At 46.7% G+C, this 13525-nt stretch overlaps 2 protein-coding genes across 2 annotated transcripts in view; one reads left to right on the plus strand and one right to left on the minus strand.

Annotated features, from left to right (window-relative positions):
* The first annotated feature begins 1652 nt into the window (after positions 1–1652).
* On the plus strand, positions 1653–4209 carry zgc:112294 (transmembrane protein 17A). The gene is made up of 4 exons (XM_056602848.1): positions 1653–1779; positions 2592–2698; positions 3062–3175; positions 3883–4209. The coding sequence occupies exons 1-4, from the start codon at positions 1653–1655 to the stop codon at positions 4207–4209; spliced, it is 675 nt and encodes a 224-aa protein (XP_056458823.1).
* A 1274-nt stretch (positions 4210–5483) lies between these two features.
* The window catches only part of zgc:162952 (PKc_LIMK_like_unk domain-containing protein), a 23404-nt gene continuing 15362 nt past the window's right edge, over positions 5484–13525 (minus strand). Inside the window, exons 5-10 of the mRNA XM_056602552.1 lie at positions 13101–13149; positions 11476–11625; positions 8327–8500; positions 7854–7937; positions 7567–7653; positions 5484–6943 (exon numbers count right to left, since the gene is read on the minus strand). Coding sequence (XP_056458527.1) covers positions 6839–6943; positions 7567–7653; positions 7854–7937; positions 8327–8500; positions 11476–11625; positions 13101–13149 — 649 coding nt within the window. The 3' untranslated portion in view covers positions 5484–6838. The remainder of the gene's footprint in view (positions 6944–7566; positions 7654–7853; positions 7938–8326; positions 8501–11475; positions 11626–13100; positions 13150–13525) is intronic.

Genomic DNA, 13525 nt, shown 5'->3' on the forward strand with positions numbered 1-13525 from the left:
CACACACACTCTCTTAGGGCTTAATTTATACTACACTAGGTACATGTATTGTGGGAATGAGCGGATGTGTCTGACAGAAAGTTGTCAACATTTTAAAACTTCCTTCTGGTTTATCAGGAACGACTCTGGACTCGAAGTGAATCTGGAGGACTTGTAAACCGTTGTGTTTTTTTGTGCAATTGGAACAAGATTGAAGATTTTCTTTTAAATCTTCAAAAACTAGATGTAGGAATTGCTTTAAATTAGGAATTGCTTTAAATTGCTTAAACGATTTATGTTTGTTTCAATCTTTATCTCTATGTATTAATTGGGAACTTGAGATACGACGTATCTCAAGTATTTGCACTATACCTAGTATATGAAGTTATGGAAGCATGAATGTGGCACAATTCAAATGGAAATGAAATTTGCAATTTGCAATTCAAGTCATTACATTATGCAATTGACAATTCATTATGCATTTCAATAATGTCATTTGAAAATACGTTATTCAAAGTGTATTTTAATATGCAAATTTTAATATCTGTTACCTCGGCCAATGTGTCTTTTAAAATCCCTACTGTTAAATGTTTGTGCTTTTTTAAAATGTTTTACATTTCTACACCGATTTACGATTTATCTTTTATTACGATGCCTATCGTTATTCGAAACGTAAAAATGCAAAAAAAAAAGTTTTGCATTTGTTCATGTTTGCTTTAGCTGTCTGCTAAATCTTAAAGACTGCACTTGCGACAATGCAATTCCTTGCCTTTGTTTTACTTTATGTATCTATTTTATGTTCTCATTTTATTGTATTATCACTTTAGCTTTCTGCTGGATCTCGAATGTATTACACTTTCTAAACCAAATAGTTTACTTTGTGTAAACATGTAATAAAAGCAATTCCGACTCTTATTCTAATAATACATCGAATTATATGTTTCAATCTGTTTATATACCATTTTTAGATAACTTTATTTTACATTGCCATGGCAGGTGGTCAAAGTTGTATGTAAAACAATAGGAAAACACAAAAGGGGGTTTGTGTGAGTGCGTGTATATATATGCGTTTGGAGTGTAGTTGTGCGGGCGTGCGTGTGCGTGCGTGTATGAACAGTGGCGTAAATATCGACTGGCCAATACGAAACTCTAAACCCTTAACAATGGTTAAAGAGTAATTTAATAAGTAGGCCCATTGCATTAACTAAATATGACCTATTTGTGTATCGATCAACAAAGTTAGATTGTCCAAGGGATGATAACAACGCCCCAATACAATTTTCAATATAGGCAAACACTTCAATGAACTAAACTAGTAACTATAGTGCTTGAGGTTAATCTGCAGCCGGCCTCCTGTCAGATAATCTGATTATCACTGTGTGCGTGTGTGTGTGTGTGTGTGTGTGTGTGTGTGTGTGTGTGTGTGTGTGTGTGTGTGTGTGTGTGTGTGTGTGTGTGTGTGTGTGTGTGTGTGTGTGTGTGTGTGTGTGTGTGTGTGTGTGTGTGTGTGTGTGCGTGCGTGTGAATCTATGCATGTGCATGTTTGTGTGTGTGTCTGGGTCTGTGTGACATCAACGAGGATTATCAGAAGGCGGGCGGATATCGAGGGAGTGACACATGGCTCCCTAACACAGCACCCTTCTCCGGGTCGGTACCGTCCGGTCGTCACCGTCATGCCGGTGTTCTTCTCCCCCGGGCCGCAGACGCTGCGCGCCGGGCTGTCCTACGTCGGGAGCGCCGTGTTCGCAAACAACCGCACGACGGACAGCGACGTGGCCCAGGAGCAGGACGACCGATCAGGTTCGCACCGTTCGTGCCGTGTAGCCTACCTGACCCGTGGGACCTTCCTGAGATCCACGGTTTGCGCTTTGCAACTAACAGAATTTGAACAGGCGAGATCGGGATGGTCTCTGCACAGAGGGGCTAATAACAATACTACTACTACTTGATAATAATAATGGAAATTATTATTATTATTATCATAACCAATGCCATACAAAAACGGGATCACAGACTATTTCCCTATAATTAGTTGTTCGATTAAATGCCAATCAGGCCTAGGTCTACTAGACCGTGAGATGTGTAATCGAAGAGATACAGTCAGACAGCTTTGTAATGGAAGAGAGACAGTCAGACAGCTTGATAATCGAAGACATAGGCCTACAGTCAGACGTCTTGATAATGGAAGAGATAGTCAGACAGCTTTGTAACGGAAGAGAGACAGTCAGACACATTTGTAATGGAAGAAATATAGTCAGCTGGCATGGTAATGGGAGAGATACAGTCAAACAGATTGATAATGGAAGAGAGACAGTCAGACAGCTTGATAATCGAAGACATACAGTCAGACGTCTTGATAATGGAAGAGATACAGTCAGACAGCTTGGTAATGGAAGAGATACAGTAAGACTGTGTGCTAATGGAAGAGATACAGTAAGACTGTGTGGTAATGTGGAAGAGACACAGTCAGACCACTAGGTAATGAAGAGATACAGTCAGACTGTGTTGTAATGGAAGAGATACAGTCAGACTGTGCGGTAACTGAAGAGATACAGTCAGACCACTGGATAATGAAGAGAGACAGTAACGGTAATGGCCTCTTGTGTCTCCAGCGGTCCACGAGCTGGTGTCCCACCTGCCGCTCCAGATGCTGCTCTACTTCAACATGTTCTACTTCCCCTGCTGGTGGGCGTCCGCTGTGGCCATGCTCCACCTCAAGGTTAGCTGGTAACCTGGTTAGTACTCTAGTTAGTACTTTAGTTAGTCAGTCAGAGAGTGAGTTATGAGTTAGTGAATGGGTTGTTACTTGTACTTACATCGCTGTGCACTGCTTCTATAAAACCCATGTCTAGTTGTGTCCGATACAATCCACTATAAGACCTAAAAGTTATTCATCGTCCTTATGTCTACGTTCAATTTTCTGTGTGTGTGTGTGTGTGTGTGTGTGTGTGTGTGTGTGTGTGTGTGTGTGTGTGTGTGTGTGTGTGTGTGTGTGTGTGTGTGTGTGTGTGTGTGTGTGTGTGTATGTGTGCGCGCGTGTATCTGTGCGTGTGTGCGTGTGCGCGTGCGTGTGCGTGTGCAGCTCTGCCTGCTCCCAGGGTACTACCAGGCCCTGCTGGTCACCGGGGTGATCCTGCTGACCGCCATCGAGGCGGCCCGGCTCTACCTGGGCTGGGTGGGGAACCTCACGGAGCAGGTACCTCCAGGCTGCTCTCCCTCAGGTCCTCCAGGGTCTACACACCTCTGAAGGATAAGTCCCGCCTCCAAGGCTCCGGCTCCCTCGCTCGAATGTCTATGGGAAATAACATGTTAATTGTGTGTGTGTGTGTGTGTGTGTGTGTGTGTGTGTGTGTGTGTGTGTGTGTGTGTGTGTGTGTGTGTGTGTGTGTGTGTGTGTGTGTGTGTGTGTGTGTGTGTGTGTGTGTGTTTGTGTGTGTGTCTCCCCCATTGGTGACAGGCTGTGAATATTGATATGAACAATTGAGCTGGTGACTCATTTTCATCTTCACAACACACACACTTTAACATGTTCTCACTCTCCCTACCCCCTCTCTCCTTCACTCACTTCCTTCCTTTCTTGCCTTTATGTCTCTCCCTCCCCCCTCTTTCTCCCCCCCTCTCTTTCACTCCTCTCAATCCCTCTCTCTTTCCCCCTCTTGTTCTCACCCTCTTTCTCTCTCTCCCTCCCCCTCTTGTTCTCCCCCTCTCTCTTTCTGCCCCCCTCTCTCTCACTCCCCTCAATCCCTCTCTCTCTCGCTCTCTCTCCCCCTCTTGTTCTCACCCTCCCTCTCTCTCTCTCCCTCTTGTTCTCACCCTCCCTCTCTCCCCCTCTTGTTCTCACCCTCTCCCTCTCTCTCTCTCCCTCTTGTTCTCCCCCTCTCTTCCCCCCCCCCTCCCCCCCAGGTACCAGAGCTGGCTGCGTTCTGGCTGCTGTCCGTCTCCTTCCAGCTGCCCGTGCTGCTCTTCTTCCTGACGGACGCCGCCATCCTGATCCTGCCCCTGGAGCGGGCGGTGCACGGCGTCCTCCTGCTCCTCCTGCTGGCCCAGATCGCCTGCTCCTTCCTGGCCCTGCGCGCCATGACCCGCAAGCTCACGCTGCTCTTCCACCTGCGGCAGATCGGGGAGGTGGAGAGCCCCCGCCCCCGGCACCACCAGCTCCACCCACTGGGCCCACTGCCCCCCCACCACCGCAGCGTCCTGCCCATGACCGGGGACCCCCGTCGGAGGTGACGGAGGAGGAGGAGGGCGGGGGTGGATGATCTGGTGATGGGGGGTGGATGATCTGGTGATGGCAAGGGTGGGGTTGGATGGGTGGGGGTGGATGATCTAGTGATGGGGAGGGTGGGGTAGATGATCTGGTGATGGGGAGGGTGGGGTAGATGATCTGGTGATGGGGAGGGTGGGGTTGGTTGATCTAGTGATGGGGAGGGTGGGGGTAGATGATCTGGTGATGGGGAGGGTGGGGGTGATGATCTGGTGATGGGGAGGGTGGGGGTAGATGATCTGGTGATGGGGAGGGTGGGGGTGGATGATCTGGTGATGGGGAGGGTGGGGGTGGATCATCTGGTGATGGGGAGGGTGGGGTAGATGATCTGGTGATGGGGAGGGTGGGGGTGGATGATCTGGTGATGGGGAGGGTGGGGGTGATGATCTGGTGAAGGGGAGGGTGGGGTAGATGATCTAGTGATGGGGGGGGGGTGGGGGTGGATGGATGAAGGTGAATGGGACACACGCATCAACTGCCTACCTTTTGATCAAAGAATAACATCTTTTCAAAAGAACGTATTTTTGATCTTATATGAAGCTGATAAAAGATAAAGAATAAAGTTGCATTTTTTTTTACCCATTTCTGACTTTGACTTTGACTTTCACTTGCTTCTTGGATGTAAAACGCAGACAGCACACTGTCGGTATTTAGGAACTTTCACGTCACTTGCATTGGTGAGTCCACAGTGCAAACTGATGCCGATGGAGATTGACTGAACAGTCCCACCTAGTGGACATATTAGGCCAGTGCAGTCAGTAGCTCTGGGGCATAACGATGGTTTGGTCAAATAAAATAAGTAAATAAATACCTAGCTATATACATATACGAGTAATGCATCAAGGTTAAGTTTAGGTGTAAAATTAAGGATGTTATGATATAGACATTTTTTAGTTTAGGGCTAGAAAAATACACAAATGTTCATAAACTTCAAACGCTGGATTAGCATATTTAAGAGCATCCCAATAACCCACCACATCTGTCCGCATCAAGTACCGAATCTGAATAAACATAATATGCCTCAAAATATATCATCTGAATTAACATTTATCGGTCCCTCCACATCAAGTACTTAATCTGAATAAACATAGCTATTTCTGTCCTCCAAATAGGGCTAACCCAATTTGGATTCTTATTAAATATTCCTAGTACTGTCCTCAAATCTGATTAAACGTATCAAGCTCTTTCCCAAAAAAATACTGAATCTGATTCAACATATCAAGGTCTGTCCAAAGCAAAACAGTCATTCAGATTTAATATAATAGTTCTGTTCTCAAAATACTGACTCTGATTAAACATATTCAAGTTCGTCCACAACAAAATATAGATTATATTTAAACAGTTGTTTCATCCATATATCCAAAATTATTATTAAACTATGTTTGTCCACACCAAAACACAATCTTTTCTGGAATTTCGAATCTAATTCATAAAAAAAGACTGAACGATAACTCTGAGAATGTTTCTGTGGATTATCTTCATGTTGACATTGGTCAAATAAGAAACTGTACATTTTCTGTTTTTTACTATCGGATATTAATCCTTGGATTCCTAGAAACTGGGCCACATTCAACTGCCGAACAGGCTTAAGAAAATAACTTTGAGGGGTAACCCATAGAAAAAAAGAGTTCCCTTTGTCTTGTAGCTGCCAGCAAAAGTGATTATGCTAGTTCATACAAATAGAGGAAAGTAAACTAGTAAATAAATGTGTAATTTTGGATTACTGTAGCGATTTGTTAGTGATATACTGTATGAATTAAACATTTCCTGTCACTCGAAAAATATATCAGGTTGCAAAGACAAAAATGGCAGAGGAAGAATCCGACCGATTTAGGCACGTTCAATATCTGTACAATCTTAGTGACGCCATTAAAACAAAACCAATCCTGGTCCTCTGAACAGGACAAGATCCACATGGGTCTTCACTTGTCCATCACATGGGCCCTCACCCACCACAGGAACCTTTTCCTGTGTCTGGTGTGTGAGGTCCTTCTCGATGGTGCCGTGAGAAGGGCTGTGATCTGTACACCTTTCGAAAGCTGTGAACTTTTCCTACTCCTAGAAGCAATCTGCCGCAGAGTCTTTGCTTTCAACAAATTCATCAAAACAAAAGAGTCAGAAGCCGACAGAAAGAATGCAGAGAAGATCCGAATAAATTTGTTCAGCTGTTCTTCAAGGAAGGAGAGACTGAAAAAAATAACAAAATACTCGTAACAAATATTCGTTAGTTTAAAATAAGTCATGCACAAAATAACATAACATACGAACTGAAACCAAACTATACTACCAAGTAGAACGGTAAATATTTAAATTACACATCTGTCACGCAAAAAAGTGTGAGTTGGTCAAACAAAGTGTCATGACAGGTTAGAGGAAGCCTTGTGCTTTCCCAAAACAGTTTTTAAACATTTGTATCCCAAACCGGGGGTCCGTCGACTCAGCAAGAGACTGGGATAGAGTTTATTCGAGTTTGGTCCGGTTCGGTCCGGTTCAGTCCTGTTCCGTGTGAAGAACGTCTGGTAGCAGGATGAGAGGGAGGTTCTCATGCCTTGGCTTGACGTGATTGGAGGGTTGAGCCGTCAAAGAGCGCGCCGCTCAGCTAGTGGTCAGCTCCGACCCGGGGGGCGGGTCTAGGTTCTCGGCGATCTCTCCTAGCTCGTCCAGAAGCTCTGTGAAGGCCGGTCTTCTGTAGGACTCCAACTGGAAGACCAGAGGAGAAGTGGATTTAAAGGAGCCCTATTTCACCACCAGGTGTCGTACCCTCATCACCTAGCGGCCATATAAGCTGGGTGGGGCAACCTTCTAGAATCTCGGGGAAACCATGACAACTCAAAGTATTACGCACACCCCCTGGTGCAAATAGAATCATAGATGCGTCTATGCAATCCGTGTTTTTCCGACTTGGTAACTCGAAGGCATGTAGGTTGGAGATGACGCGTTTCCCATTCCGACTTCCCACCTCCGACCGTTAACGAACGCAGCATAACACCGCACTTGTCTGTGATGCTCTTTGCCTGTGTGGTGAATGAGCTGGTCATGAGTTAGTGTAGGATCGGTGCATAAACTCGCGTAATCGCCGATGCCTGATATCGGAGGAATTTCCGATGCCGGTATCGGTATCGGAACAACTCTATACATCTCGTTGAATTGCCATTCCAACTACCGTGATTCCGAGTATTCATTCTGCCGGGGGGAACTGCAGAGCAAACCCACGGCCTCCCCAGAGAGAGGAGCCTGACTCAGCAGCAGCTGTGGTTGTTGTGTTGTGTTGTGTTGTGTTGTGTTGTGTTGTGTTGCGTTGTGTTGTGTTGTGTTGTTCTCACCAGACAGCAGCTCGAGGCTAACTCCAGGACTCGCTGGGGACAGCCGCTCACCAGCTTCCCGAAGGCCTCCAGGTCCAGACCGTAGTCCTGCACACAGATAACACATCCCACCGATGAGATATCCATGCTCTATTGCTTTTGCCTCGTACTGTCTGTTTGTGTGCGTTGTGCTTAAGGCAAATTATTAATTTCGAGATATGAACAATAAAGATTCAAGAAATTGATGGGTGAATTTTTGGAAAGTTGGACTTCAACACAAATCCTCCTATGTGTATTCTTATCCCCACCTGTGTTCTGGGAAGTACTTCTGGATCGGCGGGGATCCTGGCCAGGATTTCACACAGAACGATGCCGAAGGAGAACACATCCACCTGCAGGAACACAGTGACACGCTCTCCAGGTCAGGAGTAAACCTGGGAACGCTAGCCTCTACCTGGGAACGCTAGCCTCTAAAGTCAGGAGTAAACCTGGGAACACTAGCCTCTACCTGGGAACACTAGCCTCTACCTGGGAACGCTAGCCTCTACCTGGGAACGCCAGCCTTTACAGTCAGGAGTAAACCTGGGAACGCTAGCCTCTACCTGGGAACGCCAGCCTCTAAAGTCAGGAGTAAACCTGGGAACGCTAGCCTCTACCTGGGAACGCCAGCCTCTACAGTCAGGAGTCTACATGGGAACGCGTTAACACGAATTCCATTTCACAACCCTGATAATGAAGAGGAAACAAGTGTCCCGGTTAGGATCCCCGTTCTCGGGCCTACCTTGCGGTCGTAGGGTTCCCCGCGCAGCATCTCGGGGGCCATCCAGAAGGCGGAGCCCACCAGGGACAGCTTCCTGTCAGGGTCCTTCACCGGCAGCTCCACCACCTCGCGGGCCAGCCCGAAGTCCGTGACCAGGGCCTCCCTTCCCCGCGGGCCCACCCGGATCAGGCAGTTCTGGGGGGGGGGGGGGGGGGGGGGGGGGACGCTGCGTTAGAGCGTGGATGGACAGTAGCAGAGCCTGAGCAGGCTTCAGCAGCTTCACATTTAAGATTGTTGTCAGACTCACTTGTGTGTATGTGGTCGTGTCTAGTCAACTATAGATCGAGGCATCAGCACTGACAACGTTAGGGGTTTGATTCCCTGTCAGGCTCTAGTATGAAGCGAGACGTTAACACTGCCAGGATTATGGGTTAGATTCCCTGTCGAGCTCCACTATAAGGCAAAGCATTAACACAGCCAGTGTTAGGGGTTGTATTCCCTGTCTAGATCTCCTGGAAGAGCAAGGCATTAACACTGCCAAGGTTGTGAGTTTGATTCCCTGTCTAGCTCAATTATAAAGCGAGGCATTAACAGGTTTAGGGGTTTGATTCCCAGTGTGTCCACCAGAAATATTGTGAGTGCAGGAGCTTTGGATGGTAAACAAGTAAAGACAACTGTAGTTACAGTCCTGTCACCAGCAGGTGGCAGCATAGTGCTAACATCCTACAGGTTGATGGAAAGTTCACAAAAGCAACTCATACTGTTGCATCAATCCCTTTATTCTGTTAACAATCTAATGATAGCTTTCTTTCAAACCTTTTCATTAGTATTTATGGACCCCCCCCCCCCCCCCCCCCACTCATGCAGGTCTATTCAGCTGCTGGGCCCCTAGTGACAGAGGGGACAGACGTACGGACGCTGGCTCAATGGAGGCTGGCGTCACCGCTCCCTCCTCACGCTGAATAATTCAGTCCTTGACCAGAGCTCCATCACGGACACGCAACAGAGCCCTGCGTCAGGGGGCATCGCTGTGGCCCCACGCTGGGGGGGCTGACCCTGGGGGGGCGCTGACCCTGGGGGGCCTGACCCCGGCCCCGGTGACGGGCAGCGGGGGGGCACTGTTGCGTAGCGACAGCGTATCGACCTGTCAGCAGGTGAGCCCACGGCCAACCCCAGACAGGAGAGCAAAGACAGGGAGGTTTATACGGAAGAGAGGAGAGTGTGTGTTCTTTACAGACACACGAGTCTCTCTCTCTCTCTCTCTCTCTCTCTCTCTCTCTCTCTCTCTCTCTCTCTCTCTCTCTCTCTCTCTCTCTCTCTCTCTCTCTCCTCTCTCTCTCTCTCTCTCTCTCTCTCTCTCTCTCTCTCTCTCTCTCTCTCTCTCTCTCTCTCTCTCTCTCTCTCTCCTCTCTCTCTCTCTCTCTCTCTCTCTCTCCCCCCCCCCCCCCCCCCCCCAGGGCAAGGTGACTCTCACTCCTACTAGCCACTAAATTTTGTTCCTCCCTCTCTTGCATCCTCCTCCTTTTTCTTCCTCTCCCTTCCTCTCTCTCCAAGCAAGGCAACTGTTCATCGGGAATAACCTGATATACAAAGACAGTGCCTGAGAGAGAGAGGGGGGACAGACAAACACACAGACAGACATACAGAGAGACGGAGGGAGAGAAAAAGGGGGAGAATGAGAGAGTTAGAGGGAGACAGAGAAAGAGAGACAGATGGAGGGAGAGCGAAAAGGGGAGAAAGAGAGAGATGGGAGGGGGAGACGGCAGGACAAAGGGGACAGAGAAAGAGAGATGGGGGGAGAGGTCTCGATAGAGAGAGTTCTTCTACTGTTACTGGAACAGCTGGTCCTGGCAGTAGCTGAAGGAAGAGCGAACCGTGAGAGGTAATTAACTAAAGTGCATTCATCTCTGCAGAGCTGCGGTCTCTTTCTAATCTAATTGACCTTCTGACTGAGGGTGATGTCACAACTCCAGACGCACCACCCAAACTCATTCTGAAGGAAAGGACTGGCTGAAAAGTTTAAGGTTAAAGACAATGTGTTTGTGTGTGTGTGTGTGTGTGTGTGTGTGTGTGTGTGTGTGTGTGTGTGTGTGTGTGTGTGTGTGTGTGTGTGTGTGTGTGTGTGTGTGTGTGTGTGTGTGTGTGTGTGTGTGTGTGTGTGTGTGTGTGTGTGTATATGTGTGTGTGTGTGTATGTGTGTGTGTGTGTGTGTGTGTGTGAAGGGGAGGGGGGAAATGTTTATAGAAACTTGGCATGACAACAGCACACACACACACACAAGGGCAGGCTCGCTCATACATACACGTGCACACGCCCGCGTGCACGGTTTATATTAGCATGACAACAGGCGGGCTGTGTTGGCGTCTCCCACTGCATTAACCTCGTTAACTTTTGTTCTGCAGAACCTGGCAACCCAAATTAAAGAAGACCACACGCACACACACACACACACACACACACACACACACACACACACACAAATGGCGTTGCTACGACACATACTTTGAGAACACTCAAAGTATGTGCGGACAAAGGGGGGGACTTTTTTCATGTTCCTGGATCGAGAAGTACAGTTGTCACCTTAATGTTGTCCAATCAGGTTAGCGTGGTAGCGGACCCATTCTTAAACGGGTCCTCTCTCGTCATATCATCTAAAACATTTGAGTTTAAACGGAGAGCGAATAGGGAATCGTACGACATGTCAGGTTCGAGTTTGTTGTAGTTACTACAATGTGGTTTGTCTGCTTGAATTGTTTTCAGTCTCTAAGTATAGAAGCCAAGTTAAAGCCCATTGTTCACTCAATCAAACATACACACTCCTTAACACACACTTTACTCCTGCATTCATCACTACTGGTCACTCATTCACACACAATCCTTCACACACTTTACTCATGCATTCATCAACCCCGCTGGTCACACTTCAGAACCAGCCCACCTGATACTCATGCATTCATCACTACACCATACTGTTCACTAACAAGCATGTTTTATGCCTGCCTGCACGAGTTAGACAAAGTTTTATATATATGTAATACATAACTTATATATTACAGCAGCTTTCCAGATTGTAAGCTGCTTTTGCAAGGTCCTATAAGAGATAGAGTTCTTCTTCCGATGCCATCCCCGTGTGGGCCCGTCCCGGGTCAGCTCCGGTGGCCGCGGCTCACCTTGGAGTTGAGGTCCCGGTGGTAGATGTTCTTGTAGTGCAGGTAGATCATGCCTCGGCTGATGTCACAGGCCAGCTCCACCTTCTCCCTCCAGCACAGCGGGACCTCCTGGCTGGCCAGCAGCTCCTCCAGATTGCCCCCGTTCACGTACTGGACAGAGCGGGGACAACGGAGTCTCTCAGAGCGAACCAGGAACCGGCGTCAGAACCATCCAGACCAGTGGTCCTCGACGGGTCCGGCCTCGGGACCCACATCTCCCCATGGTCGTTAGGTCGAGACCCACTTTTATACATTTCATACAAAGCATATTTATTTCTCGAAAGTGGGCTAGTAAACACACACATACATAATGTCATCATGGCCTTTTATCAGCAACAAATATTTTCATCTCTGCAGAAATCAAAGCTCATTACTCTAGCAATGCAACAAAATAGAAGAAGTAGAAGTAAAAAGATTTTTTTTTTTTTTATTACACACTCTGCGACCCATTCAGAACAAGGCTGCGACCCGCTATTGGGTTGCGACCCACCAACGGTGTTCTAGATGAATTGGCTCCTCTGATTTGATTAAGCAGTAATGTAGCTACGGTGGGACGGGTCTTCATCATTAATAATAACTCGACAGCCCATCTTGCTTTTCCTATCTAATTATTAGTACTAGTGGTAGTATTAATGGAATTTGCATAGGATTGTAATTGTTTCATTAATCATTATAATTAATACCGTTTTTTGAATGAGCATTTTATAGCTTGCCTTTTTACAACAATGTTATTATTAATTATTATACCCACCCCAAAGTGGGTCAAAAAGGTTTAGTATTCCATCTGGATGACTCACCCACAGCCCGGGTGTGTCATGTGTACCCACGGGTTGTAGGCCTACGCTCCCAGGTTTAATCATCCTATCGTGACATTGATGTAAACTGATGATCATTTGCTATCAAAGACGTCTCTCTGGCGCTCCCAGTTATCGCGGGGCCGCGAGTCTATTTCCAGCGCGCATGAATCACAGCTCGGCGTCCCTTATATGCTAAGTGTTGTTGTGGCTGTGAGACGAAGCTAGAGACGTTCTGCTCTGACTGAACCGTGGTGAAAATGATCCGCGATTGTTTAGGGAACCTCGAAGGCTTTTAGGCTTGTGTTTAAAAACGTATGGAAATCACTCATGGGAGAGAGGAGATATTTCAGTAATATTATAATATTGACAGGAAATAATCAAATTTAAGTGTAACCGATTATAATTTATTTAAATTCAATGTAGATTTATCACACTTCCAAGATGGATGCATTCATCACCAAAAAATATATCATTAATATACATTTATAGACATTGTATATAAATGTGTAATGATTCATTTATGACATGATTCTGGTCATATTGACAGGATTAGACAAGGTAATATTAAAGTACTTCATTGACACCCAAAAGTAAATGCACCCATTGAACGACTCCTGGTCAGGGATTACATTTGTATCTGTGTGTATCTGTGTGTATCTGTGTGTATCTGTGTGTATCTGTGTATGTATCTGTGTGAATCTTGTATCTATGTCATTCAGAATACAGCAAGCACGCCAACACACGACCGTTGAGCTAACCATGTGCAGGAGCTAGGTGGCTAGCACTCACCTCTAAGATGGGGTACAACTTGTCTTCTTTGACACATATGCCGAGATATCTGCCGAAAAAAACATCAACAAACATTACAAACCAATAACAAATGTTACCAATATAATTTGTATGAACAAATTATAGTAATTATTTTAATCACACTTTTTGAAATACTCTTTTGATATGTGGATATGGGGCAATGATAACGTAATGATAAAGGCGTTCAACTCCCTTTCACAAGATACCAGGTTCGATCCCCAATGTCCAAAAGCTGCCCGCCGGGGTGCTAGAGCGAGCTGCCCTCCCCCCCCCTGCTCCTCACCCCCCCCCCCCCCCCCCCCCCCCGTCTCCAGAATCAACTCTGAGACGCTCAGCATGAGAGCATCTGCTGCATCACTAGGAGGCGGGTCCTATTTGAATAGAGTCCAATTGAAGGACTCTTT

The sequence above is a fragment of the Gadus chalcogrammus genome, chromosome 11, assembly GCF_026213295.1.
Source record: "Gadus chalcogrammus isolate NIFS_2021 chromosome 11, NIFS_Gcha_1.0, whole genome shotgun sequence".
NCBI classification, from domain to species: Eukaryota; Metazoa; Chordata; class Actinopteri; order Gadiformes; family Gadidae; genus Gadus; species Gadus chalcogrammus.

Excerpts from the sequence above, each read along its gene's own strand:
- zgc:112294 (XM_056602848.1), top strand. The coding sequence starts at position 1,653 with ATGCCGGTGTTCTTCTCCCCCGGGCCGCAGACGCTGCGCGCCGGGCTG. Across the intron at positions 1,780-2,591 it reads GGAGCAGGACGACCGATCAG|CGGTCCACGAGCTGGTGTCC; the intron begins GTTCGCACCGTT and ends TTGTGTCTCCAG. Across the intron at positions 2,699-3,061 it reads TGGCCATGCTCCACCTCAAG|CTCTGCCTGCTCCCAGGGTA; the intron begins GTTAGCTGGTAA and ends GTGCGTGTGCAG.